The sequence below is a fragment of the Xiphias gladius genome, chromosome 8, assembly GCF_016859285.1.
Source record: "Xiphias gladius isolate SHS-SW01 ecotype Sanya breed wild chromosome 8, ASM1685928v1, whole genome shotgun sequence".
NCBI lineage: Eukaryota > Metazoa > Chordata > Actinopteri > Istiophoriformes > Xiphiidae > Xiphias > Xiphias gladius.
The window spans coordinates 31,349,176-31,376,754 of NC_053407.1; the positions used below are offsets into that span (position 1 = coordinate 31,349,176).

At 41.8% G+C, this 27,579-nt stretch overlaps 2 protein-coding genes across 10 annotated transcripts in view; one reads left to right on the forward strand and one right to left on the reverse strand.

Moving 5' to 3' along the window:
• Positions 1-243: 243 nt before the first annotated feature.
• On the reverse strand, positions 244-19,446 carry tbc1d15 (TBC1 domain family, member 15). 4 transcript variants are annotated; one of them, XM_040133085.1, is made up of 17 exons: positions 19,337-19,446; positions 17,344-17,445; positions 16,814-16,888; positions 15,798-15,939; positions 14,064-14,271; positions 11,672-11,774; positions 11,243-11,437; positions 8,923-9,051; positions 8,359-8,462; positions 7,205-7,299; positions 6,629-6,745; positions 5,646-5,746; positions 5,132-5,231; positions 4,147-4,244; positions 3,654-3,770; positions 1,849-1,935; positions 244-1,184 (listed from the first exon to the last, which is right to left on the reverse strand). In XM_040133085.1, exons 1-17 carry the CDS (start codon positions 19,358-19,360, stop codon positions 999-1,001), a joined length of 1,983 nt encoding a protein of 660 aa, XP_039989019.1. In that variant the 5' UTR covers positions 19,361-19,446; the 3' UTR covers positions 244-998. The 4 variants fall into 4 exon arrangements, with proteins under 4 accessions (XP_039989019.1, XP_039989018.1, XP_039989016.1 ...); XM_040133084.1 differs by having other exon boundaries at positions 11,243-11,440; XM_040133082.1 differs by lacking the exon at positions 19,337-19,446 and adding an exon at positions 18,738-19,030 and having other exon boundaries at positions 11,243-11,440.
• Positions 19,447-22,728: 3,282 nt separating this feature from the next.
• Positions 22,729-27,579, forward strand: part of LOC120792819 (zinc finger C3H1 domain-containing protein-like) — a 34,742-nt gene continuing 29,891 nt past the window's right edge. For 2 of the 6 annotated variants that reach the window (XM_040132176.1, XM_040132180.1), the window contains exons 1-3: positions 22,729-23,114; positions 23,189-23,697; positions 26,311-26,721. In XM_040132176.1, coding sequence (XP_039988110.1) covers positions 23,065-23,114; positions 23,189-23,697; positions 26,311-26,721 — 970 coding nt within the window. In that variant the 5' untranslated portion in view covers positions 22,729-23,064. Of the gene's footprint in view, positions 23,698-26,310; positions 26,722-27,579 lie in introns of all 6 variants that reach the window. The other 4 variants (XM_040132182.1, XM_040132181.1, XM_040132177.1 and 1 more) reach the window with 3 other exon arrangements.

Sequence of the window (27,579 nt, forward strand, 5' to 3'; positions counted from 1 at the left end):
AGTGATTTTGATCCCCAGTAATAACTACGGCCACAGTGACTCCTGTTTCTCCTCCTGTCATTTAAACCTGGTCCCTGGATTTTAAAGTGGATCTCTGAGTTCTTTCCTTCTGCTGCTTTTTATCAGCTCCGAGTTAAATTTTTAATGTGAAAATGGTGGAAGTTGATGATGGAAACATGCTGACACCAACATACAGACCTGTTTGGGAATCAACATGACAACAGAAAAATTTTAAGGCGTCAGGACAGAAAGAGCCCGTTCACATTTAGCCAGACTGTGTCCATTAAAAGCTGCTGAATCAGCTGTGATCAGCTCCTGTTCTCAGTGTAGCCGTGGATGTACAGACAACTGTCACTGGGTCACTGTGATACTAAAGGAAACCTAAAAACGTGAAGATTCTGAATGAAGTTCTGCAGCCTCTTTTTCCCCTTTTCTAAGTGGATTTCTGGAGCTTTATTCGGGAGGGACATCAGAGATCACGATATCTTTAGGAAGTGGACGTCACACTGAATCATATCAACATGTATTTCATGTCAGTGTGCTCACATCTGACTCAGTTAGGACCATTGTTGCCTCTAATTCACCTCATGCAGTGTCTTTGCCCCCTGGGAAGACTTTAGTCGTTCTCTTTGTCTTTGACCTGCTGAATGTCCATGTCTGTTAGAGACCAGATCCTGTCAATTCACCAGGGTTAAAATGTCGTCCCGAACCACGAGTTAAATTACCGAGGAGCACGGTGAGAATTTGTGTGGTGTTCATCCTGTCTGAATGGTGCTTTAGAAAACATCATTAGGAGAGAAGGAATGACTATTTGAGTGATAGAGACAGTAAGGTACAAGAAATTACAAAAATAAGATTCTGAATAATCTTAAATCCTTTTTACATTCTCTTCTTCTTCCTCTCTTCTTTCTCAGGGGGATGGGACGACGCAGTGGCACTCTGCTGTCGTCGTCGTCCTGCTGACGCCTGAGTCAGTCTCTGGTTGGATCTGCTGTTCACTATGATATGAAGGCAACTTTGCAGCTGTTGTGAGAGCTGGTTGCTCTCAAGTGTCCGTGGCCGTTGGAGCAGGCGTCCTGTCGCTGTGCTGGTCTAGGAGCCAGAGGAGATCCAGAATCTGTCGGGTCAGAGCCGGGAGCGTCTGTCTCGAAGCCCAAAATGTTGCTGACGGAGTCAGGCAAATCCTGCGGAAGACAAACCACCGCTCAGTTACTCCTGCAGGATACAGCTCAGTGATTATGACGTGAGAAAACAACAACTGAATCCTGTCAAGACCAGGATTTGAGTATGAATCTCAAAACATAAGCATAAAAACCAAATTTGGTATTAAAGGATAAGACTTGTGAATGGTCAGTTTTTTTTCCCTGGGAAAACTGGTGCCTTCTGTGTTAGCCTTTCATGCACAGCCATCTGCCACAGAGTCTTTTCCTAATAATTATACCACTACAGGTGACAACTTAGCACATTCGATAATATCACAGCTTATTCACAGTAGTGCTGCGCCTAACATTTGTGTTTGTTACTGATTAATCTGACAATTATTTTCTTAATTCATCAATAAAATGTCTGAAAATAGCTCATCTTTTTCTATTTCTTATTAAAAAAAACAACATAAAAATAGTTTTTGATAATTTTCTGTCGACGGACTTATTAATTACTGGTTTTCATATAAGTAGTGAGGTGTGTAAGCACTGCTGAAGCGTTGGGTGTGTTTGCCCCATGTTCAGCAAGGCGACGTGAAATGGAAATCATTCTCTTTCCTTAGACAGAAGTTAGTGTGGATAGCCCTTTAACTCAGAGCCAGAATTTAGACGATTCCAGCACACACATGCATCTTGTAAGACGTACCTTACAGCTCTTTATCTGCAGACAGATGCCCTCTGCTTTCTGAAGAATCTCTTCCACGTCCAGCCTCATTGAAAGCTCATTTATGTGCTGCAAGATAAAAGACGACGCATGTACCTTTAGTTGTGGTTCAGTTTAGTTCAGTTTCTCCTGCGGAGTTCGATGCACTGGGGGATTTTAAATAACAGAAATAATGTGTGTGGACTCGAAGGACCCTGGCTTTATTAAAGTTTCCTATCGGGCCAATAGACAGCACCTTTCCGAAGACTGGTAAATGCTGTTCTCCATTCTCCAATTTTCCAAACAGCAGGAAACATTGTAAGTCTGCCGTTACTTCTGATGTCAGCTGTTGTACTGTAGAACAGAGCACTGCAGCTGAGGAGACACCAGTTTGTTCTAAGAGACAGGAGTGAAAATACGGATCATCTGGACCCGCAGACTCTCTGCTGCAGATTCCCACACTCAAAGTCAAACTACCGACTGAAAATGAGGAAATAAAGAGTGTTCAGTGCTCAGTGTTCTTGCTGTCATGTCACATAAACTCTCGGTGAATGCTCGTCACAACCTCTTGGACCAGGCTGCATGTCCTACTGTTTTTTATGGCTGACATTTTATCACTTTTGCACAACATTAATCTTACGACAAAGTTGGACAGTTTAGGACGGCGTGATTCTCTGAAAGTGTTATACCGCTGTACAGCAGCCGAACATCGCCACGTGTGCCCGACTGAGCAGCAGCGTTCAGTGCTCAGGAAATGTAGAGTTCACCTATTTGTGTTAGGGAAGATTTTAAAGGACTCAATAAACTCAAGTCAAATCGAGAAATAAAGTGAAATACAATACGCAAAGTGTCAACTGTCTTTACGTCTGCATTTACTGTGTCCACAATAAACATGGATGATGTGTCTCCATGTATCAAAATAAAACCAAGGACAGTGCTTTGTATGTAGTATCAGCAGGCCTGTGCTGCCCTCTGCTGGACAACACTGAAACAACTCTTCACTGCGTTTTCTGGGCTGTGACTTGATTTTAGCGTAACTTGGAGAAATCATGTCACAATGAAAAACAATTTATTTCATTAATAAAGACAAAAGGCAAAATATTTGTGACTTTAAATGTTTTTCTGAATGGTGACACAGTACATGCAGGCATTAAAAGGAAATAAATATAACTGTGTACTGTATTTCACTTTATCTATTTTTCGTTTGTTTTATGTGGGCATTTTAAATCTTGTATGATTTGTTTGAATCTAAATAAACTGAACTATTCTGGGTTTACTTTACGAGGCACAGAGAGTGAATTAACAGCTACAGTATGCAACATTAGTTACTTGTTTCTGTATCTACTCCGAGTCAGTTCCTTTCGTTTCTCTTGTCCAATATCACAGATGATGATGATAATAATAATAATAAAGATAACTGATTTGCCCCAAAGGGTTATTTACAATCTGTCCACTAAATGACACCCTCCGTCCTTAGCGCTTTGATTCATGAAAAGAAAAATTCCTTCAAAAAAATGTATTAGTAAACATAAATGGAAAATGTGCTGTGGGAGGACGTCGAACCACTGAGTTTGCGGAACAGGCTGTTTGGAGAAGATTGGGTGAGAGATTTGATTTCATACTTGTTTTTAAGTTTACAGGAAGACGACTCCACTGAGACTAAAGCTGCTTAGCGCCAGTGTTGTTTTACACACACAAATGTTTTCATTTTCTGGAGGAACAAATCCTTTTTGTTGGGCTTTAAACGTAAGTCAGAACTTAAATCTAAAAGAAAATTACAGAAGATGCAGGTGGTAGAGTCAGTTTACCTTGAGGATTTCATTGAAGCCGTAGTTCTCCTCCATGATTTTCTGTTTCTCTGAGTCAAGGATGGCACAGCAGACCAAGAGGTGGAAGTTCTCACAGGGCAGACCTGTCCACATCACCTGAGGAGGGTAGTTACACAACAAGTAGTCTCATCCAGTAATCACTGGTCATTGAGTCATTCAAACATGCAGAAAATGTTTAAATATTCAGGTGGAAGAAAGAAACTGAACCAGCAGAAAGTTGGAAGAAGCCGCAACTGAAGCTGAGACCTTACAGAAAACAAACACCGAGACATTATTTTGGGAACTATGGAAGCGGAGGAGGACACAAATGAGTCACAACTTCTATTTCACATTTTCTGCTGTTGCTTCAGTTACACAAGTGTTCCTGAAAGAGTCCCAGCACTGCAATCGAAAACCATTCGTTATGAAAAAGTCATATCCTAATATACACATGACCCTCGATCCAGACTCAACACTAAAGAGAAAAACTGACCTCCCAGAGCCGGAGAACGTCCTGGAAACTGAGCTCCCTCTTGAATCTGATCAACAACCAGCGGAAACAGAAATACAGATAACCTGAGTCCTGAGACTCTGAAAGACAAACGCAGAGAGTTAGAAGGATTGGACGACAAAACACACCAACACTGCTCCTCTAACTTCAAAACACAGTAGTTTCATCACTCCGTGTCTTTAACTCCTCACTTATTGGATAAAGGACATTTTGTTACAGGCTCAAATGCATTTTCTGACTCTCCACATATAAAAAAGCTGAACAGAGTAAACTTGTTTAAAGCTACAAAAGATGTTCATTTTTAATTTTTTGACATTTGGTTTGCAACAACACGTGTTGTGAGTGAGGAAAACCCCTTAAAAGCTCATTATTTAAAAGGTCACTATCAATATATACGAAAGTACAATAATCTAAATGCACATTGATATTTTCTGTACCATATCTAATACTAAAGACACCCCCGAAACATCAGCAAATAACATTAAAAGAAAAGAGAATGGGTAACGTGGGGAAATTTACTTTTCATAGACTGATGAATATACCAAATACGTTTCAGTTCAACATTTAGATAATTCCCCTTCTCTTTCTCTCTGAGATTCAGATGTTCACATTGATCCCACTCTCATGTCTATAAAGTAAATATGAAGCTACAGCCAGCAGCTGGTTAGCTTAGCTTAGCTTAAAGACTGGAAGCAGGGGGAAACAGCTAGCTTAGCTTAGCCTGGCCACCAGCTCCTCTGAAGATCACTGATGAACATGTTAGTATTGGTTTGTTTCACCTGTACAGATATTGAAGTTTAAAATGACAAATTGCTGTGTTACAGGGAGTTATGTGTCGGATTACTTTTTGGCCATGAGCAGTAATTTCCAGTGCTGCCAGCGGCCAACAAACATCTAACTCTAAGAGAAGCAGAAATGCCAGATTTTTGCTATAAAGATACCCTTCCCGTTTCTGAGTGTTTCATACCGAGGTAGTTCCAGAAGGCCAAGTCCAGCAGTCTCAGCAGAGTACTGAGCTGAATCAGCTGAGTCTTCATACCCTGCATCTGCTCCTCAAAGTTCTGGTGCTAAAACAGACAGAAATACACATCAATAAAAATCTAATCCACTGAAATTCACTCACTAAACAGCAGATAGTTACTCATATCGCTTCCTCTCATATATGGAGAACTTTCTCAGAACTTATTTTATAAATGTTGATGAAACTGGAGTTAAATGTCTTCTCTGGTTTGGAAATCTGACCACTGCTACAAATCTGACTCTGGATGGACTGATTTTGATTTTGACTGAAGTTAGTGGACACAACGTGTTTATTGCTACTAAAATGTACCAGCGTTCGCACCATCAATAAAAATTTACAATCACCTCACCAGAGGTGAATCAAAGGATCAGAAAACCCCTCATTAATGCTCTGACATCAGGAAGCTGCTGTGTGCGAGTGCAGCCTTCAGACCAACTAAAACAAGATCTGGTTCACTCACCATTTGGTCCATGAAGGAGACAAAGCACCAGAAAGCGTCCACCTCGTTCTCCATCACGTAGAGGATCGGTGAGAGCAGGTCACTCATCCCCTGAACGTAACCTGATCAGAATGGAAAACGTTCAGGGTAGGAGGTGATTTACAATCGTTAACATTTTCAGTCAAATTACACAGTGTTTTGAAACATAAATTACCATTTCAAGGGCTTAAACCTCAATTTTTTTGTTCACAGGCTTTCTCCAGGTTCAATAAGATACTTGAATTAAAAATGTTTTAATACCACATACAACGAAATTTCGAGCTGGAGTTCAGGACTATTACATATAAATGAAGGTTACGTCCATTATATTCAAGTCTTTGCCAAATGGGTTCACACAAATCTGATTAAGCCTTTCAGCACCCGGTAAATCTCTCTGTATTTTGTGGTATACAAGTTTTAAATCTCCGCTGCACACTGGTAGCGATGTGTTTTACGTCAACCGGCAAGTTTGCCAGAGCTGAAGAGTGGAGCGACCGAAAAGTCTCTGATGCTCAGGATTAAAAAGAAACTCGTTGAGAGGAAGGATTACAGTCTAAAAAGAGCGTGATCGACGGCGAGGACAAACACGGATTACCATTGGTTTATTTCTTTCCTGGCTGGAGAGCGCTGAAAGAAGAGCAGGGACTGAGGGCAGACACGGATGTCGCCTGACTGATCTTTTACAGTTTGGCATTTGTTAAATATTTGGAGTGGGTTAGTAGCTATTACATTTACACTGCCTAAATGATACATTATTGTCTTCGAACCGTGGAAATTTCTCTGTATTCAACATCATTTGTGTAATTACTCTCACTACCAGACAGGGGGAGACAAAGGTTCCGCACTGAAGGTTTAATACCAACCAAAGTATGGAAGTGTGTTCCGTCAGTCTGCCACAGGAGAACTGATGCTTGTCATACGTACTGAATGTTGAACTCAGGTAAAAGAAGCACATGATCTCTCACCCAGATCGAAGTCGTACATGCAGTAGGTCATTAGGATGTCGTGGAGGAGAACCAGACCGGGGTTAGCAATGCCCTCATAGAACCTGTTTGTTCTGTCTGTTCTGTTCACATCTTTCTCTAAAAAGAGACAGAACCGACAGCATTAAGGTCAGAGGAGCCGGTGACATCCTACAGTTTGAACCCAGGCTCGATTTCTGTGACTCCCTCCATACAGGAGGCCTTAAAAACATTTTTAAGAGGAGAATACTGATTTTAGTTCCTTTCAGCTTTTTAATGACAGTAGCCCTAGTTTTTGTCTCTCGTGTTTTAGCAAAGCAAAAGCAAAGCAAGCAAAAACTGTGGCTCCAATAACATTTGATGTTCCCATGCATGAAAAAGTGCTCTTCCGTTTCCTGCTGTGAGATGATACTGTTCACGCCACTTCACAGTAAGAATATGTTTCTGATAAAAGAAACTGAAGGGAAAAGGAGAGAGTGCACAGGAGATGCTGATTATGCTGCAGATCAGAGTTTCTCTTTATTTTAATACACAAAATAAACCCTGATAAATTCCTGAAAAATCGGATTTGAGTCTCACCAATCAGACTCCTGTAGTCTCTGAGTCTGGAGTTCCTCCTCTCCTGTTCCTCACTAACTGACTTCCACTGCAGCTTCATCCTGAAGTATTCATCACTGTCAAACAAGAGGAGAGAAAACTTTTACATCATCACAATAAAAAAACCTCTAACGTTACCATACCAAAGTACCATAATAACAACCTCTGGGTATTTTACATTGTATCTCAGGGCTGCAACTCTTGAATTTCATGTAACTCTTTTCGTTTTTGACTTGATCTATGGATTAGATTTAAGAGGAATCCAGAGCTGCAAGTAACAATTATTTTGATTTTTGAATAATCCACTGATTGTTTTCTTGATTGATCAATAATAGTTTAGTCTATAAAATGTCAGAAAAGAGAGGGAATCATTGCAGTTTCCTGTAGGATGTAAGGATACTTAATCTATTATCATAGAAAACTAAGAAAACAAAGCAGCACATTTCCACATAGGAGACAGACTGAACAAGTGAAGTTTGGGTATTTTTGCAGGGTATTTTGTTGTTTAGCATTAACACTTCCATTCTGTTTGGAAAATGATTGTACTGTTGAATCGTTTGTTTTTAATGATGTGTGATACTCCCTGGTTTGGGAACTAGTGTATCTATCTCTTTTTTCTGATTGTAATATTAATTTTTTATCACGTTTCATGTTTTAATTCACCACATCTGGCTTCTGTTTTTTACTTTGTCAACCTGCGTATGACAGGTGGCTTCTTCCTAGAGACTGCAGATGAAAAATGAGCTTTGAGCTGGTGCAATACATGTACTGTGCATCGTCCCTGGTAAATAAACTATTTTTAAATTGAATCTAAATACTTGCTGACTTTCTGTCAATCAAATTAACTTCCCAAAGGAAAGTTACATCTTCAAATTGATTAATTTGTATGGACGACAGAAAAAAAACAAAAACATTTCATCCTAAAAAAATCCTCACACTTAAGAAGCTGTAACCAGACAGTATTTGGTATTATTACTTGATAAATTACTAACAGCATTCATCAGAAGGTTCAGAAGTTTCAGCTCTGTTGGTCTGGAGTGATGTTTGCTGACATTAGCTTGGTGAAGTGATTGAAACCTGGGGGGTATATCTATCCACAAATCCTAGTTATGATGGACAGCATACAGTTTTCGTACGTTTTGTTTCTCTGCAGAGCTTTCCTCTCCTCCAGCGTGCTGTCCCAGCGAAAATACCCCAACAGAAACTTCCACGCCTCTTTCCTCACAGCGTGACAGAGTCCCTGGAGATCCACAAAGATAAAGATACATGATGATCTGTGATGATCTGAGCACGTTGTGTCATTCGTACATGTCATACAGGACATTCAACACCGTGGACACGTACGGTGTGTTTAGGGCTGATTCAATTATTAGTCAACCTCAGAGACTCTATTCAAAGGTTTTCATTCAAGACTTCCTGATCTTTGCTGCTGCAGAGAGAAAAGAAGGTAAGCAAAGAAAGTAGCAAAATCAACCACTTGAGTATTCCCCTAACAGGATGTGACATGATCTGAGCGTCATTAATTTGACCTGAGTGGAATGACAGTGATTTAACCTGTACTCTGACCAATAATGTAATTTCATTCTATCACTGTTTGTATTTAAATGTTGAGTTTTGTGTGTTAAAGGGGTTCATCTGATCCCTACAAAAGTGAACATTAAATAGCAAAATAAAACTGAGTAATAATAAATTCAACATGCCCCTTTAAAGATGACTTGTTTGAGGTGAGGGATCTTGATCATCCTCCCCTCTGGATCCTGGTGTTTGGTCCAGTCCTCTGCTGATAGAGGCTCCCTCCTCGTCACCTGAGGCCTTGTTCCCAGGTCGATCTGACAGGACAAAGGTGAAGTCGTTAAACGTAAAGGTGCTTCATAATAGTAACACACCTGTTGTTGAGAACATTTGACATGAACACAGATAAAACAAGTCAGCCCTGACAAAGTAAACAGGGGTTCCTCCAACAGAATCAGTGAGGTCAGTAGCCTGGACAGCAGACCAATCAGCGAGCTCATGTTGACTGAGGTCAGAGTTTAAAATCAGGGATTCTATTGTTTTTATTAGTTTGCGTTGTCTGTTGTTTTATTTGATTGTAATTCTCATATCTCTGTAAAGAACTCTGGTCAACACTTGTTAATAAATGTGCTCTATTAATTAATTGACTTGATTAAAATTCTGACCCTCTGTGGGTTCATGTTTGTGTGAAGCAGAGCTGGGTGGTATTATAATATTGATGTTCTGATATAAGATTTATTTTCTGTTTTCTTGTTTTAATACTGTGCAGACCTGTGTAGACCTAATTAATCAGCAACAATTTTGATAATAAAATAATCATTTGGGCTTTTTTTTAAGCAAAAAAAAAAGGAAAATATTTACAGGCTCCAGCTTTTTAATGGCTATATTTGCTTTTCTTTCTTTTCTGTTACAGGAAACAGAATCTCTTTGGATTTGGTCAAACAATACAAGACATTTAAAGACGTCAGCTTGTAGTCGTTTTGGAAAAATTTTTCACTATTTGCTGACATTTTATAGCTCAAACAGTCAGTAGCTTAATCAAAAATAATAATAATTCCTATTTCCATTCTTAAGACTCGGTTGCTGCTTTAAAAAGGTGCTATGTGTAAGTTTTTGCTATCGCTACATAGCCAACGTTAGCATTAACCGCTGTTTACTCACCAAGAGCTTCAGCCATCGTTGTGTTTACAAGACCAGAGGCTAGAATTTATCCTCTGAGCAGAGCTATTGCTTCATCCTTACATGCTGCACTGAGGACAGACTGGATGCAGTGACACAGTATCACAAAGTGGTATTACGAGACAGGCTGGCAGGGGCTAGCCGGTTAGCATGCTAACTTCAGTAGAAGAAAAGAAGTGGGGGAAATAGAAGCAAAACCAGAGTTAACATCGGTGTTACTTTCCACTGCTCGAGACAAATGAAGTTTGATGCTGAACTCATAACTTTCTTCTAGACTGGTGAGTAAACAGCTGTTAATGCTAATGCTGGCTACATAGCGATAGCAAAAACTTACATATACCACCTTCAGGAGTGTCTTCACATTGCAGGAGGTCTGTGGAGGTGACACTACACTTCATACTCCTTCAATAGTCCTCAGTGTTTGATGAAGGCAGATGGACATGTATATAGTATTAGATTTATACACGGTATAATTTAATTTAGTGGATTTATACAATCACACCATCATTATACACCAACATTAAACCTATACTTGTAAAGACGTGTAACAGTTTTTCTTAAGTAAACAGAAACCTTGATTGAAAGTCTTTCCTGTCGTCTACTTCTCTCTTCTGGCTTCCTAACCCCTTCAAGGTGTTTCATGAGAAGTTTAACAAAGTCCAACAAATCCACTATTTTGGTAAACAGGTCTGACTCTCACAAGGGTACACTGCTCTGTTACTGTCCATCATTCAACCCCCACTGACAGGAATGACTGTAAACCCGATAATGTGTCAAGTGTGCAGTCTGTAAACAATGCCATAAAAAGTGTACATGCATTCAGAAACTATTCAGACCCCTTCTCTTTTTTCACAATTTGTTAGCCTTATGCTAAAAATAATTTAAATTCATTTTCTCCCATTATCAATCTACACTCAATACCCCCTGGCAGCCCACCAGTCTAACTTGTCCCGCCACAGTTTAATAATAAACTGAAAATATTTTTACACTTCTCATAATAACATAAAAGATTTGTAACGAAACACCTTGCCTCACAGACACACTGACAATGGACTGTGTGTCATAGTCGGACTGGCCAAATCGAATAACCTAAATTTAAATTTCCATTTAATCGACAGTGAAATTAGTCGTTTGGAACATCGCTAGGTGGTGGACTGTGGAAACACCAGGAGATAAGGAATGAGTGCAGGACCTTATCACGCTATCTTTTCGTTTTATAAATATATTAAAATCTTATAAACTGACCAAATAAAGTAATTTGATGTAAATGAATTTCCACCATGCACAGCACTAAGTGTGTGAGCAGTGTGACCGTGACCCTCCTCTCACCCTGGTGATGACCTCGAAGCCCGGCTCCTCCTGCTGGTTGATCTCCAGTCCTGGGATAACTTCACCCAGAAGGTCAGCCACCTCCTCTGGGGGGCGCTGGTGCTGCTCCTCTGTCCCCCGGAAAGCATCAAATATGTAATTGGTGACTTTGGAGAAGCTGCCCAGAGTGGTCACATACGGGTCTTTTCTGAATTTCTGCTGGAGAAAAGGAGTCATTCAAAACCAACAAAACTTTATAAAGGGGAGCAAATATTTGGATTCATAAAGTCATCCATGAATATTTCAAGCTGCTCAGTGTCTCTCATGGAAAACTTTACCTTTATTAAAAATCAAATACCATGCAAAAGAAAAACAAGACAGATGTGTATCATGTTGATGTTGGCAGAATTGTGTTTATGATATTTCAGAGTGATAACTTGAGTTTCTCACATGAACAAGGCCAAAGTTGTTGTCGTCCAGGAGGTTCTCGAAAGACTGGGACAGAGCTTTGTTTGGAGTGCTGACCAACAGACACGTTTCATCATCTGGAGGTCTAAAAACACAAAACACACAAAACTGACCTCAGAACATTTACAGGTAAACAACAGAAACTGGCTTCATGTTGCCACAGCATCCCAATCATTTGATACAGACTCAAACAAGTCAGATGATTCAACTCTACGTCTGATGATCAAACCATTGATGTTTAGGAGGCAGATGTATTGTGAACTAGAGTGGCTGCGATTAGTCGATTAACTGATTTGTTGATTGACGAAAAATTAATCTACAGAAACTACTGTTATAATTGACTGAATAATTTTGTAGGAAAAAAGTGAAAGTGAATATTTCCTGGTTTCCTTAGTTTTAAATGACAGCAAACTGAGCATCTTCGGGGTTTGGACTGTTGGTCTAAAAAGACAAGAAATTTGAAAGTGGCTCAAGTCTTTTTTTTTTTATACCAATGTACAAAATGACAAAGTGAAAACAGTGTTTAATGTGAACGGCATATGTGGTAGTGATGAAGAGAAACAGCTGTAAAAAGCCACTGTCCACTACATGCTCAGCAGCAAACAGCAGACAGACACAGTCAGAGACCAGCTGGTGAACACGGTGGAGCATTTAGCAGCTGAAGAGCCAGATGTTTCCCTCGGGAGCTGGTAGAGACAAAAAACCAGAGCTAAAAGAGAGGGAGTACTGGACCTAGATTCATCAGGTGGACTCAAACACCAGATCCAGATGAAGGATCATGCCGTTTCGTAACTGCTGGATGTGTAAATAAACAGCTGGTTGACAACAAGTTCAACATATCAAGTTAAAGATCATGATATATCAGTGTTTTGTTCACTACTGGTTTCTGCTGAAAAGTAGTGGGCTCTGGAAAGCTGTGAGGGGCATTTTTCACATTCTCAAGAAAATAATTGACAGATTAATCAACAGATGAAAAAGATCATTAGTTGCAGCAGTAGCATGAAGCGCGCATTAAAGTCTGTATAACGTTTTAAAGACCTCTATAGCTTAAATAAAAATGTGAAAAGTCTTGCTTAAAAGTCTCATAATCAGACTGAATTGTCATTTCTTTTCGAGTCATTCTTTTCTTACCATTATTCAGTATCTGAATCACTGAAAAAAGATGTGAGCAGCCATCCAGAGGTCTGGAAAAAAAGGTCTCTTACAAATAAAATCCAGCATTTAAAAAAAAATTAGAAACGGTGAGTAAACTTCAGCTTCAGTCGTCCTTTTCACTGATCTCTGCCGACTTTAACGTTGTCTAAGAAAAGACGACGCAGACAATCAGCTGGAGGTCACACTGGTGATACTGGTTCGCTGAGTCTTTCATTATGAAATACCTTAGTAAGAACTTTAATAACAGCTATCTGCAGTGAGATAGAGGAGCACACTGCCCCTGTCCTCAGGAGAGTAATCTGACATGATATTTGGTTCAGAAGGGAAAAGGAAAAAGACGTACTGGCTGTGTCCTGTCCACCGAAGACGTCACGCTGGTTGTATGTAAATCATATGAATCATATTAACGGGGAGAAATCATCAAAAACATTGCGTCAATAACTCTTTTGGGCAAGAATAGTAGCTTCAGCTGAAATATCATTATTGTGGGTGAAAGCAGTTTGCTGTTAAGACTTTCAGCTACTTGATTCATGCCTCATGCAGAAGTTACTGAACCCTGTATATATGTCCAAAATACTGGCAGCACCATTCATCTTAATGTATGTGAATAGACTTTGTGCATCAGAAAATGAATGCAGATTAAATTGAAGTTCCCTGAGCTGTACAGCAGAACAGACAGCAGAGAGCAGTAGTTCAAACAACTGATTCACAGCACACACTCACGCCGTCAGGCACGCACACATTTGCGCAGCTATCCTTGTTAGGACATTGCATTGACCACCACTACTTGTGGACGGCCAAACCCTACCCAGGACCTCAGAAATGATGCTTTACCTCATTAGGACCGGGCTTTGGTCCCCATGAGGACTACTGGTCCCAACAAGGTCAGTGTTTATATCAGAAAAGATCCCACAGAGGTAACATAAATGCGCACACACACGCACAACACACACACAACTTTAAAAGTGATAATAATGCAGACACAGCATTTGGGAAAAATCAAGATGTTACCTGTGAAGATTCTGACTTTCTAGTGGCCCTTTGGAGCCAAGTTTTAATGAGGGATCCATGTTTTGTTTGGTGAGGATGCAGGTGACGTGATACATGGTCCTGTTTCACATTATTCCAATGATCTACAGGTAGCGGAAATGCTCAAGAAACGCAGCGATGTTTTCATCACATCATTCCTATCTTTGTTGTTGTGCTGATGGGTACTTACTCGCTGAGCAGAGCGAATCTCCTCAGGCTGTCCAGGAACTCTCTGCTTCCGCCCTGGTGGAAGTGCAGAGTAGGGAGGGGGGTGGAGGATTCCTTCAGTTTAAAGAACAGGAAGGTCCAACCTTCCTCCTTGACTGTGATGGACCTGAGGTCAGTGACGCTGAAGGCGAACGCCCACCTGCTCCTCTCATTGCTGTGGTTCAGAGAGCCTGACAGACGAGGGAAAGGGAACAGGAGACAAACAGACAGCTTCTGAACAACTATAGCAGTTCTGTCGCCTGGTTTCAAAATAAGAGCACTGAGACAACCTACTGGCTAAGCTAACATCATTAGTGTTATGTTCTGTCGGGCTGATATTTTACCGCTGCTGTGGGCTCAGCACCTTCACCAGCACTTTGTTCTGTTTGTCAGAAAGTGCTTGGGTGTTAAACTACAGATGTTCTGAGCCGATCCTAAATATCAGTATCAGGGCCGACCCGGGCCTACTGTAATGGATCAGTATCAGCTAAAATAAAGCTGATCAAAATCTAATCCTTTCTTCACTGTTCTCTGGGGCGTTTCTTTACTGTCCTTTGCGGTGTTTAGTCCTCATCAGCCTGCTACTGTTGCAGCACCTCAATGCATATGAGAGTGAAAATGTTTGAATGTGAAAAATAGTTTAGACGCATCGATGACTCTGAGGTTGGTAAAATACACTGACGCACTCAACTCTGACTCTAACTCTCTCCTCTCTCAGGATCAGAGCCGAGTGTAGAAAACCTTCAGGCAACAGCTTTTCCTGTTGGCCTAACTTTCACCACTTAAAATGACCAACGTCTTCAGCTGAAGCTTAATTCAGAACAAAATGGAACTCATCGGTTGTCAGCTTGTGTGTCTGAACTCCACCAAGGATCCATTATGAGGGAACACCAGTCTAACACCGCTGTCAATCAGAGTGATTCTGTGGTTCAACAACTCCAACAGAGTGAGACGTCTTCTCTAATAAACAATCAGCCCATCTCACGTCAGTTTCAGGAGTCACACTTTCCAGTTAAACTTTCATTCATATCAGATCAATAATTTAAACTTAAAAACTTAATGGTTTTGGACGAGGACCTTCAGTATTTGGATCAAGTAGCTCCTACATTTAGGGAATGGAAGTGTCTGTTCAGGCTCTGTATCGGCAGATAATCAATATTAAAAAGGACTCGGATCAGGATCAGGGCCATAGAAAAAACCTTGATCAGGACATCCTTATGTAAAACAGTATGAACAACCTGGCATTTTTCCAGTTAACTGATGTGTTGTGGAAGGCAGTGAAACACGTCTGTTAAGAGGTAGAAACCCTTTCATTTCCTCAAACAACCAAAACAGGTTTATAACATGTACACTTTCACTGTGAAGACCTTTATATTAGAATGTGTAGGCAAAGTATTTACAAGACAAGAATTAAATGAAGAAACTCAAAAAATAAAGTGAATTAGTGTTGCCAGAACATTAACATAACACTGTTTATTTGTGGATGTAGTAGCAGTTGCACAGTGGGTTTAAACCATTTCTTTGTTTACCACAAGTATACCTGATAATACAACTGCCGCTTTTATGAACTTTTTAAATGAAACTCAAACTATAAATGATTACTTACCAGTGAGGCTGCTAGAACACACATTCTTACCATCAGAGAGTAAATTTTCACTATATTTTGTTGCTAACTGAAGATAATGAATAATATAAATTTAGCTTAAAATGAACTCACCCTCCCCATTTGTGCAGGGTTTCTTCTTGAAGGACACGGCGTTGACCATGTCCCACTCTGTCTCGTAGCTCTGCTGAGTCTCTAACAGCTGGTGAGACCTCTCCCCTGGACACTGAGCCCACTCCATGACTGAACTGGAGTCCTGATGAAAAACAGTCACTTTTTAATTTTCTGTGTTGGATTGTATTCAGCTGCTCTGCTTGTGTAGCGCTGTAGAAATCTGCCACAGCACCACCTGCTAGTATTTGTCACACTGGACAGAAATGATGACTTGTGAAAACCAAGGCTGAACTACTGATCGCCCCCCCCCCTTTTTTTTTTAAACCAGCCAGGTACACCGCTAGCTAAAGAGCATTTCCTGTTGCGTTTGCATCTGTATGGCTTTTAAACATGACATAAGCTTAATGAGAGTAACTTGTAAACTTGAGATATTCATGAAATTAATTTGTAAAAGTCATTAGTGGCATCAATGTTAAGTTTGATAAACAGCTATTTACATCATGTTTATAATTACATTATACCAGAGGTTTTCAAACTGCGAGGAGCCTCCCCAGGGAGGAGTGGGAGATTTGAAGACGGGGTGAGGAGGGAGAGAGGTAAGACCAACTGTGTGAGGTGAAAGGGACAGGTGTAGGCAGATGTTAGTGACTGTATGTTGTCAGCAGGTGGAGCTGCAGCAATGACACAAAGATCATGGAGGAGGGGAAGATGCAGTAAAATTAAGTGTTTAATTCTAATACCATCGCAACCTGAAAGTGCAGGAGTTAAACCACAACATCATAAATCTGATGAGCAGAACCTCGAAACCCGGTTTACTTTGATTCACTCAGGTGAGTCACTGCAGCCTCAGTGTGTGATATGTAAAGAAGTGCTGACTAATGACAACATGTGGCCTGCCCTACAAACAGAATGAAGGTGTTTCAGTGAGACAGCCGAGTGCTGGAGGAGTTTTAACCTGAGGACAACCGAGGCCCCATAACCAGCTGCACCATACAACACAGCAAACTGAGACAAACCTTTCCAGCACACAGCATGTTGGACGGGTCAACAGTGTCTTCCAAAGGTCTGTACTCCACAATGATCTCCCCATCCTGACAGTGTGGAGACAGAGATGTGGTCAACAAGTTATTTCACATACACAGCAAACCAGAAACAACACAATAAACAGTGAACCATTTTACTAAGAAACTATTTATGACACATTCATAATAACACATAGAGCTGATACATGCAGTTGATTAGTCAATTAACAGTTAATGATTTTGATAATCAATTAAACTTTTAACTTGTTTTCAAAGCAAAAATTCGAAGGTTCCAGCCTCTCAAAGTCTGTTTTTTATTTTCCGTCTTTTATCACAGTAACGGAATCTCTTTGGGTTTTGGCCTGTCGGTTGGACAAAGTGAGAAATCTGAAAATGTCATGTTGGACTCTGAAAAGAAATAATTAATCAACAATGAAGAGAGCTGTTAGTTGCAGCCCTACACCCACATGTGATTAATGTATACATCGAGGTGACAGAACATTTAATATTAAAGGGAGTCTTACCTTGTCAACAATCCGAAGCGACCCTGAGATGAGTAAATCCTGCTCGATACCGTCTTCATCACTGCTGGGATGAATGAAGACTCCTTCGTGTTCATAGATAACCTGTGTGACAAACGTTGCGTTCAGCTTGTTCCTCCCATGTATTAACAGCTGAGTCACAGAACTAAGAATCTGATCATTTGTAAGATAAATCTTCTGTAATGTTTGTAAAGCTCAGAAATAGTTTTAAAAGCTGTTCTGAAGATATTTCCAGAATCCTCAAAGACTCTTGAAATATCTGGATCAATGACGTTTATCAATACACTGTAAATGTGCCAAACTTTGGGTCAGCGTTTTTCTGTTCATGTTAAATGTTTGACCTGTAACCAGGCCCTGCAGTGGGTAAAAGGGCTGTGCCGTCATAAATCGACTGAGCCCCAAGACAGACTGACCTGACGTACCTTTAATCGGCCTTTTATACTCTGCAGCTTGATTCTGCCTAACAGTTGCATGACACAGTACTGACTCTGCAGGGGGCCAAAACTTCTGCACCGGCTACAATTACTGTAACATTTGAAGAAAAGCTCATTTTAATGTCTGTTTGCTGCAGGAGTCTGGTTCACTGGTTTTATCTTCAAACATGTGGTGGTGGTGGTGGTGGTGGTGGGGTTGGTAGGGGATTGTATTTCTACATTACAGCTCCTGAAGTTAAACAGTGGCTGGTCCCACCGGCGTGATAGGCAGTTTCATCTGAATGGCACGGCCTGCTCCACAGTCCAACCACCATCACTGTATAACTAGTTCCACCAGTCTTACCAGCCATCACCAACTAACTGGTCTGACACATCTATGACAAAGTCTGTCAGACCAGTGGGATATGGCAACAGCCAAAACAGGTTTTATTCTGTCTGCTCCGACAAGAAGTGCATTTACTATTCAGGAAGACAGAAATAACACGTGTTCGCGCTCATCCTGTACATTATTTTGCATGATAATATAAAGTGAAAGACACATCAATGTAGACAAATTTAATTGATAGCGAAGTTCTGAATTTTGTTACACGCTGTACAAATTTAGCAAAGACTTTTCCAGTTGCCGCCTTTGATTGGAAGAAACAGAGTCACAATTTGGAAGACCTGTTAAATAATGTTAATGTTGTTTGTGTTGCAGTGGACAGTTAAGATTTTCTAGAGGATCCTGGAAAATCCTTCAGAGCAGCAGTTGTTAAACCTCCTCCTTAAACATCATAAACAGATGATTAGCTCTGAGGCAAATCCAGGTTATTTCCATTTCATTCACAAAGGCAAATCAAAGTCAATCACATTAAGCTTTAAACAAATTAAAGAGGAGAAAAACAGCTTTAAACGCATTTAAATGCTGATTAGAAGAATAGAAGCCTCTTTAAAGTGCCTTACAGACTGAAGCGTAAACAGCTGGGAGGAGCAGACCTGGATGAGGTCCATGTGGTTTATCTCACCGCACAGACCCGAGTCTACTAACGTCGGGGGGTCCGTTCGGACGGTGGTGACTTGGCAAAATGCGCCGAGAGCAGGTGTTACTGTTGGTTCTGTCCAGAAAATGCTGGAGAAACTCGGTCTGAAGGTTTAAAAGTTGACCGTTGGTCGTTTCTGACTCCTCGGCGGCCCGGTCTGTCAACAACCGTCAGCGCGCTCCGGTAGCAACATGCTAATGTTGACGTTAGCTGTTAGCATCTGAGTAGCAGACGGCGGGGCAGGCTATGTGTTCAAAGACAGAGTTTACAGGTGTGGTTGGCGGCGGCGGCGGCGGCGGCGGCGGCGGACCGGGGTCCCTCCCTGTCCTCACCCTGTCGCTGTAGCTTCGGTTAGCACAGCTGATACCTGCGGCTGGCTCGCTAACCTGCGGTGTAGGTGTGTGGTGTAAGCACGGAGCTGTAACCGGTAAATACGGGGCTGTACCCGGCTAACACGGCCGCTGGACGCAGATAACGGCTAAAGTAGACAGAGTACGCAGACTTGGTTAAAGAGGTTCTTACCTTCTGCACAGACTCCGCCGCCATATTGTCTGCCTGTCTCCTGACGACGCAAGCAGCTCACGTGCCTGTCAGCGTCCAAAACAAAACGGACAAGTCAGCTTCCGGTGCAGAGCTCCGCGACGCACGCGCGCGAAGGGTCTACGTTTTATTTATTTATTTATTTATTTAAACATTTTACATAGAAGATACAGAAACGCTAAAGTAAGAGCAAAAATAGAAAACATGGATTTAAAAAAAAACTGTATTACAAGTAAAAGTACTGTCTTCAAAATCCTACTTCAGTAAAGTAATCCCAGCTTCATCACAGTAAAAGTACTTCATTGTGCAGTGCACTGGCTCCCAACCTAGGAGTCGGGCCCCTCCAGAGGGTCACCAGGTAAAGTGAGGGGTCTTCAGATGATTCATTGCAGAGGACAGAAGAAGAAACACTGTACTTTTACTAGTAAATATACTTGGTTACTCTGCTCCACTTATCACCTGGTAAAATACAGGAAATTAAAAGAAAAAACTCTGCTTTTAACAGTATCACATTCATATTTCAACATACAGCGACAAATCCCTCACCAGTCAAACAGGATCATTTTCCATCAGTTTGATTACATCTCAAGTACACAGTATAGTTTGGATTACAGCTTCATTGTAGTTTGCACAGATTCCGATTCAGAAACCCCCATCCGAACCAGCACCAGTTCTCCTCGGAACACCTGCACACAGTTTTTCAGGTTCTCGGCAGGTAGGTTGTTCCAGCATCTTGGAGAACCCGCCACAGTTCCTCTGTGGATTTAGTCTGTTCTCAGTGTCGTCTGTCCTTTCATGTGATCCCAGACTGACTCCATCATGTTGAGATCATGGCTCCGTGGGGGCCAGACCATCTGCTGCAGGACTCCTTGTTCTTCTTGTCTCTGAAGACAGTTCTTTAGTAATAATAATAATAATAACGATAATAATAATAATAATAATGATGATAATAATAATAATAAACTTTATTTGTATAGCACCTTTCATACAAGAAATGCAGCCCAAAGTGCTTTATAGTAAAGAAATTACAGGCACCCAGGGCTTCACTTTCCACCCTTCTTTTTAAAAAAAGGGTGGAATGCCATAATTAATGAAAATGTAACCCACTGGATATCAATAATAGTATTTACAGAAATCGAGTCAGCTTGAAATAAAGGCATGAATCCATTTTTCCGCATCTTTCTGATTTATACATGCTGGTACATGCTCTGTTTGTAAGGTTCTAAAGCCTGACCGAAATCCCTCCAGGATAATTTTTTCTTTAAAGAAGGAGTTCATTTGCACTGAAACTATCTTTTCACAAATGAACGGAAGTTTGATATCAGCCTAAAGCTGGTCAGCACATTACTGTCTAGATTGGGTTTCTTTAGTAATGGTTTTACAACAGCTAGGAAGTCATCTTCAAGACATGATTTTAAACACTGTCAATCAGCCGCTTAAAAAATACTGTAAATAAAGGGTCAAAACATGAGTTGGAGGAGTTACACTCAGTGACAGTCGTGCAAAGCTCAGTTAATGTAATAGAGGGGAATTTTCCCTGGGCAACATCTTTTTTACAGGCTTTGCTGAGGTCATCTGGGTTTACATCAGCAGAAATACTGGCTCTAATACAAGCGATTTTGTTATTTAAGAACAATATGAGTTCTCCACTTTTTGATGCAGAGAACTGCTGACTCTGGCCGTGTGTTCGGGCTCGTTGTCCTGCCGCACGATCAGGCGCCTCCTTGACGCCCAACTTCATTATATGCTTGTCAGTGACTGCATTAACAAGTGCAACCAATACAACATCATCATCAAACCCAGTTCTGGAACAACCTCCTGTGCATGTCTTGAATGTTCTGGTGAATTTCATCGTGTGACGCCCTCTTTTCAATCTCTGCTGCTTTCCAGTGGGATCTGGAATCTCCGTGTTCCGTAATCTTCCTGGGCAGTGGATGTCGTCTGCCTCGCCCTGTCACTTCCATTGGCAGGAATTAAACGCCCACTCCACTCAGTTGACAGCCTCAGTCCCGGCTCCTCTTGAGCAGCAAGCATTGTAACTTTGCACCCAAGATGTTTGTCTTTGACAACGAGCCAGTTGTTCTTGGAGCAAAAATACAGCATTTGATCCTTCGACCAACAGTCGGGACATTCATCCTGACCGACGTTATCGTTATCATCGTAGTTGGCTGTGTTAGCAGTGGCGATAGCCACAGGTGTTTTTGCTGATGCTAACGCGAGCTTGCCGCTCCCGGCCTGCACTTAGTCCAGGTCGGGTAGGATTTGACTGCCGAAGCTCCGTGGTGTCATCGTCTGACTCTGTCCGTGTTCTCCCCTTGCCCTTTGGAGCCAGGCCGACATTACTGTCACGTTAACGTAACGTTACTGAGACTAGTCGCCCAGAGAACCTGAAGTGGAGGGGGCAGAAAAGAGTACCGCCAGCCTGGGGGGAAAAACTCCAGTGCGTTTGATTATTGATTAATCATTCAAGTCATTTTAGACAAATGTGACAGAAATTCACAAGTTCCAGCCTCTCAAATGTGAATATTTACTTATTTCCCTTTATCTATGACAGTAAACTGAATCTCTTTGGGTTTTGACTGTTGATCGCACAAAACAAGACACGAAGACGTCCCCTTTGACTCTGGGAAGTGGGATGGACATTTTTTCACTGTCTTCTAAAATGATAGTTCTTAAATGATTCATTGATTAGATAACAAAAGTATGATAACTGCATTTAGGACTAATTCATGTCCTTTGTCGTTACGTAAAGACGTGTTACTCCCGTAGACTGTATATATAAACTATGTATATACATATATATATTGATTTGAAACCAAAATTACACAAACAGAGTCAGACGATGACACCACGGAGAGCATCGACAGTCAAATCCTACCCGACCTGGACTAAGTGCAGGCCGGGAGCGGCAAGCTCGCGTTAGCACCACTCCAGTTACCACTGGCAACAGTGGTGCCAATGGTAACTTGAGCACTGGGGGCTGTGACCCACAAACTGGGAGAATGGCCCCAGCAGATTCCGGGTACAGCATCTGAGGTCTCTGTCCGGTGGAGCGCAGTCCTAGGAACAGCTAAGATACTGCGCAGAAGCCAGAAGCCTCAAACTCCGAGGGCTCCCAGAGGACCCGAGCTTGAGGAAGACCCCCCCATGGGAGGGGGGTGAGGGGGGTATAACACACACACACACACACACACACACAGACACACAGAGTTAGGTGCATTAGAATCTGGACAGTAACACACGCCTCTTGTCGACCACCACAACGGATTTGAAACGAAGCCACCAGGAGGCGATTGAAGTGTAGACTTTTAGCTTTAATTCAAGGGGTCTCACAAAAATCACATTAACCGTTTAGGAATTACAGCCATTTTTATTCATAGTCCCTCCATTTTAAGAGGCAACGTAAAATCTTTACATAACAGTCATTGATTTGGCTACAGTCCTTTACTGGCTTGGCTCCGGCATCTGCTTATTCACATGAAACCCGCCACACTGCGCTTTATAATCTACAACAGACAAGGATTTGCTGATTTGTGAAATACGGTCGAAACCGGAAGAAGCTGTCCAAGATGGCGACCCTTGCGTGTCGTAACCGTTTACGGTTTCCTTATATGGGTCGCTTCCAGTCTAGTGAGGTCTCAGTTTATCTCGCGGTAGCTGGCTGAGAGAAGAAGCGGAGGGTGAGCTGACAGTCAGGGTGGCCGGAGTTTATGCCAACTGTTGTGTTAAACGGCAAAATGAACATCGTGTCCACGGTTCGGTGAGTTCACAGTCCGCAGGCCGCTGCTGACTTCACTACTACATGGAGTTAAATACGGTTAATCGATCTCCCAGGGAGGAGGGGGAGCTCGAAGACGGAGAGATCTGCGATGATGAAACCGAGGAGAGTGTGCCGTTCCGACGGGGGGATGGTAACAGGCCGGGCGGTGGCGGGGCTCCTCCGCGGACACGAAAACCACACCAACGCCCGCACAACATGCTGCCACACATGGGACACCAGCCGCCGGATTTTCGCCTCATGATGCCATACAACCTCGGACCTCACGGACACGGCCCTTTCCCCCCGGGCCACAGGCAGCAGTGCGGGCCGAGTGGGCCCGACCGGCCTCCCTCTCCGCTGCCGCCTCCGCTGCCGCCGCCGCCGGCGGTACTCGGTCCCCACGGCGAGCCCAACCCGCGGTCTAGCTTCTGGGAGCGGAGCCACGGCGCCCTGGGCAGGTTCAGGCACCGGTCCATACCGAACGGTGGACGCGGGGCCTGGAACAGAGGCAGCAGAGCTCCCCTCGGTCGTTACGGGCCCGGAGAGAGTCACGGCACCAAGACTGACTCTCCCTCGAGAAAACGTATCCTTTCCTGCTTTGTATAATTGTTATATCTGAACATAAACAGTCGTCAGGGGGCACTGATTTAATTAGAGTCCACCAGAGGCCCGTGGGTGTTTGATAGGCCACATATGAACCTGAACCGGTGGGTCAGACCCGTACTAGGTATAGAGATGTGTCTGGCTTCCAGTTCGTACCCCTTTGAAGGGAGGATGGGAGGTTTGGCCGTCTGACAGAAAAATAAGCACTACTCTGATAATCGATTGACGACGCTGACGTTAGCTTATGAGGGTTCAGAAAAGTCTGAAGCTGTGTTTTGCACAGTCTTTAAATCCTCCCTGTCAATCTAGTCCAGATTTGACAAGTCCAGGTAGAGTGGTTTTTGATCCAGACCTGGTCTGATGGCATCTGGATGGGGAAAAAAGCTGTGAAATCTTCCTTTTGTGTTTTGACAAATAGAATAATGGTTTCATGAATCTGCAGCTGTTTGAAGCAGTCACCAGAGTCTACTGGTTAATCAAGTCCAGGTCTGATTAGTTTAAATGTGGTGGTTTTTAACCTGGTCTGTTGACGTTAGATGGAGAAAATGCAGTGAATTTACCACTTTTTTGCTTTCATAAATAAAATAAAGGTTTAACAATCTGAAACTTTGTGTGAGACAGTGTTAAGGCTTTAACGTGATGGCTAACACTCTTTCACAGCAACAAACAGAACCGGTCACTCGTTATCGTCCTCTAAGTTTCCTCTTTGCTGCTGAATCAGACGCCAACTTCAGCGGCGTAATCCACCAATCTTTTCAGTCAAGCAAAAATAATGAAAAACGGTCTCAGCTTCTCACATAAACTGAGAATATTTGGGTCTGACCAAACAAGACTTTTGAAGACATTACCTTGTAGTGGGCATTTTTTCCCCACAATTGTTTGACATTTCGTAAACTAGTCTATTGAACAATTAATCAAAAAATAATCAGCACATTAAGTGAATATGAAAATAAATGTGTGTCGCAGCCTTCACTCAATAGTTGAATCTGACCTCATTGCCTTTAACAGTATTTGAATTATAGAGTGTGATGCATTTTACTAGTGCTTTTCTTCATTTCCCTCGTGTGTGTGTGTGTGTGTGTGTGTGTGTGTGTGTGTGTGTGAGAATCTTGTTCAGTAGGACACTTTAAAGGTCCCGGTGAGACCTATCCTGTTCCAGCTGAGATCATGGATGTGTTAAATCACACCGTGTAGCTTGCATGTGGATGAGGAAATGAAACCTAAAAACAATGACGTGTGTCTGCTGTTTGCCATTTATGTAAAGAAACCAACCTTCTCCGTCTCCTCCTCTTCTCTCTCTGGTCACCCGTTCTGAGTGCCAGTACAGCGGATCACACAGCACAGGAGTCGTCATTGATCTGTATTTTTGTGCTGAAAAGAAAGAAATGAATGAAATAGTCGATTAATGGAAACTAAATGAACAAGTTTGATTAATAGATTATTTGTGTCCTTTTATCAAGGAGAAATGTCAAGGACTCTTTGGGTTTTTCACTGCTGCTCAGACAAAACAAGACATTTAAATTAAGTCAACAACTCATGAATATTCTTATTGTTGGTTCATCTAAAACAGAGAAAAGTGGTAAATGCCTGTCATCAAGAGCCCAGTGTGATGTCTTCTCATGTCTTGTTTTGTCTGAACAGTCCAAAACCCAAAGAGATTAAAATTACTTTAAAATAGGACCAGAAAAGCATCAGTTGTTTGATTTTCATTGATCAAAAGGATATTTATGCCGTATTATCTCTTAAGAGAGAACTTTTTGAGTCTTTTATAGAGAGATTTGATCATCAGGGACAAGTAGCATTTATGATGAGCAATGAAATCACGATTTTATACTCGGATATAGTTAAGAGGGATTCACCGATCCAAAACTGACTCAGATAGCTGGGGACGATGGCCTGGGGCTGATCTATTCTATTCAGTTCTGTTTTATTCTATGCGTTATTGTTTAGACCCATACATTTTGCTAACATACCAGGGAGCGAGCTAAAAACAAAGGGTCAGCAGTTTGGAGTTGTTTCACACTTGCTACGCCAACAAGTTCTTTGGCTACTTGCAATTGGACGTTCTATCCGACGGGGACTCGGTATCTGCGATACCCAGAGCCCTGGAATCAGAATCGTTATTGGGTCGGAAAACGTCGGGTCGGTGCATCCCCAATAGTTAATGTGAACAAGGCTGCAGCCTCCAGCCTTCAGTTCCTCCACTCAGAGTGGAAATGATTAGTAGATTAATTCATCAGTCAATAGGCAGCAGAATGAACCTGCAGTTGTTTGCATAACTGATTAATCATTTGAGTAATTTTTAGGCAAAAACGCCTCAAATTCACTGGTTCCAGCTTCTCAAAGGTGAATATTGCTGGTTTTTCGCCGTCATCTGTGATAGTAAACTGGATACCTTTTTTTTTTTTTTTTTTTTTTTTTTTCAGTAAACTTGGGATCTGGGAACTTGTGATGAACATTTTTCACTCTTTTCTGAACTTTTAAAGACTAAAAAATGGGACCTGTTAATTAATGAAATAACCTGTGGATTAATTGATATGGAAATAATCATTATTTTCAGCTGTATTTCTACTGCCCTTAACATTTACCTCAGAAAAGCTGCTGGGGAGGAATCAGACAAGAAAAGCGGCTCACAGTGTTTCCAAACCAGAGAACAGTGTTGATGAATCCTTTGAGGACTTGCTGTCCAAGTATAAACAGATTCAATTGGAGCTGGAGTGTATCCGTAAAGAGGAGACCATGGCTCTGGAGCCCAAAGCTTCCCCTGTCAGAGAGGACATAGCAGACAAAACTGCCAGTATTGCAGAGACCAGACCAGTACCTGAACCAGCCCACAGTCCAGAAGGAACAGAGGAGACATCAGAGCTGGAGAAGGCTGAGAAGAAAGTGTTCCAGGCGTTCAACATCAAACCTCTTCGTCAGAAACTGCCCACCCCTGCTACTCTGGACGAGCTGAAGAAGAAATGGGCCGAGAAGGATAAAGAAGGTGAAGCTGAAAAAGAGGGTGAGTTTGAGCCAGAAAGAAAATTAGGCATTGTTTGGGTTTTTTTTGATCGGCTCTAGTTTGTTCCTGTCATGTTTTTTTACATTGGAGTCACAGCGGTAAGCGTCTTTTCCCTGAAGGATAGATACGGTGTGATGTCTGACGAACCCAGACGGAGGTTTAACATCGCATCCTGTTGAATGAAAGAATATTCTGTCTGCTGCAATAAAAAAATCATTTTAACACATAAAGGCCCTGCCTTTATTGGAAAACACAAGAAATATAAAAACACATTATTTTTGCGATGTTCAATTGTCACTGTTTTCGATGTTTTACAGACTAAAGGATTAATCATAAAAATAAACGACGGAAAAATCAACAATGACGATACTTGTTGGTTACAGATTTAATGTTTGTTTTAGAGCTGAAACCATAACTGGGTCGCGGTAAAATTGACCTCCAATGATTCTGATAATCGATTGATCTTATACGTCACATTTCAGGCAAAACTGAGAAACATTACCCGATTCCGGCTTCTCTGTTGTGATGATTTGTGGCAGTTTGTTTTGGTCAGAGGTTTGGGTTAGTTTGATTTTTCTTGGGTTGCAAAAAGCAACATTGAGAGAGAGACGTGGACAAAAATCGGACTTCAGCATTACACTTTGTAAGCATGCAGGTTGCACTAACATCAGCGACGGCTCGGCTTTTGCTCACAGTTTTCAGGTGATTTGACAAACTTATTGTAGATTTTTTGATCTGCCTGTTTCCTTTTGCACATCTGGCACTCAACTTTTTGGGGATCATCTTCACAAATCTGGAAGTTCTTCCAGAAGCTAGACTATTTCCACATCTTGCTGGCATAGCTGTAACTTGTAAGTC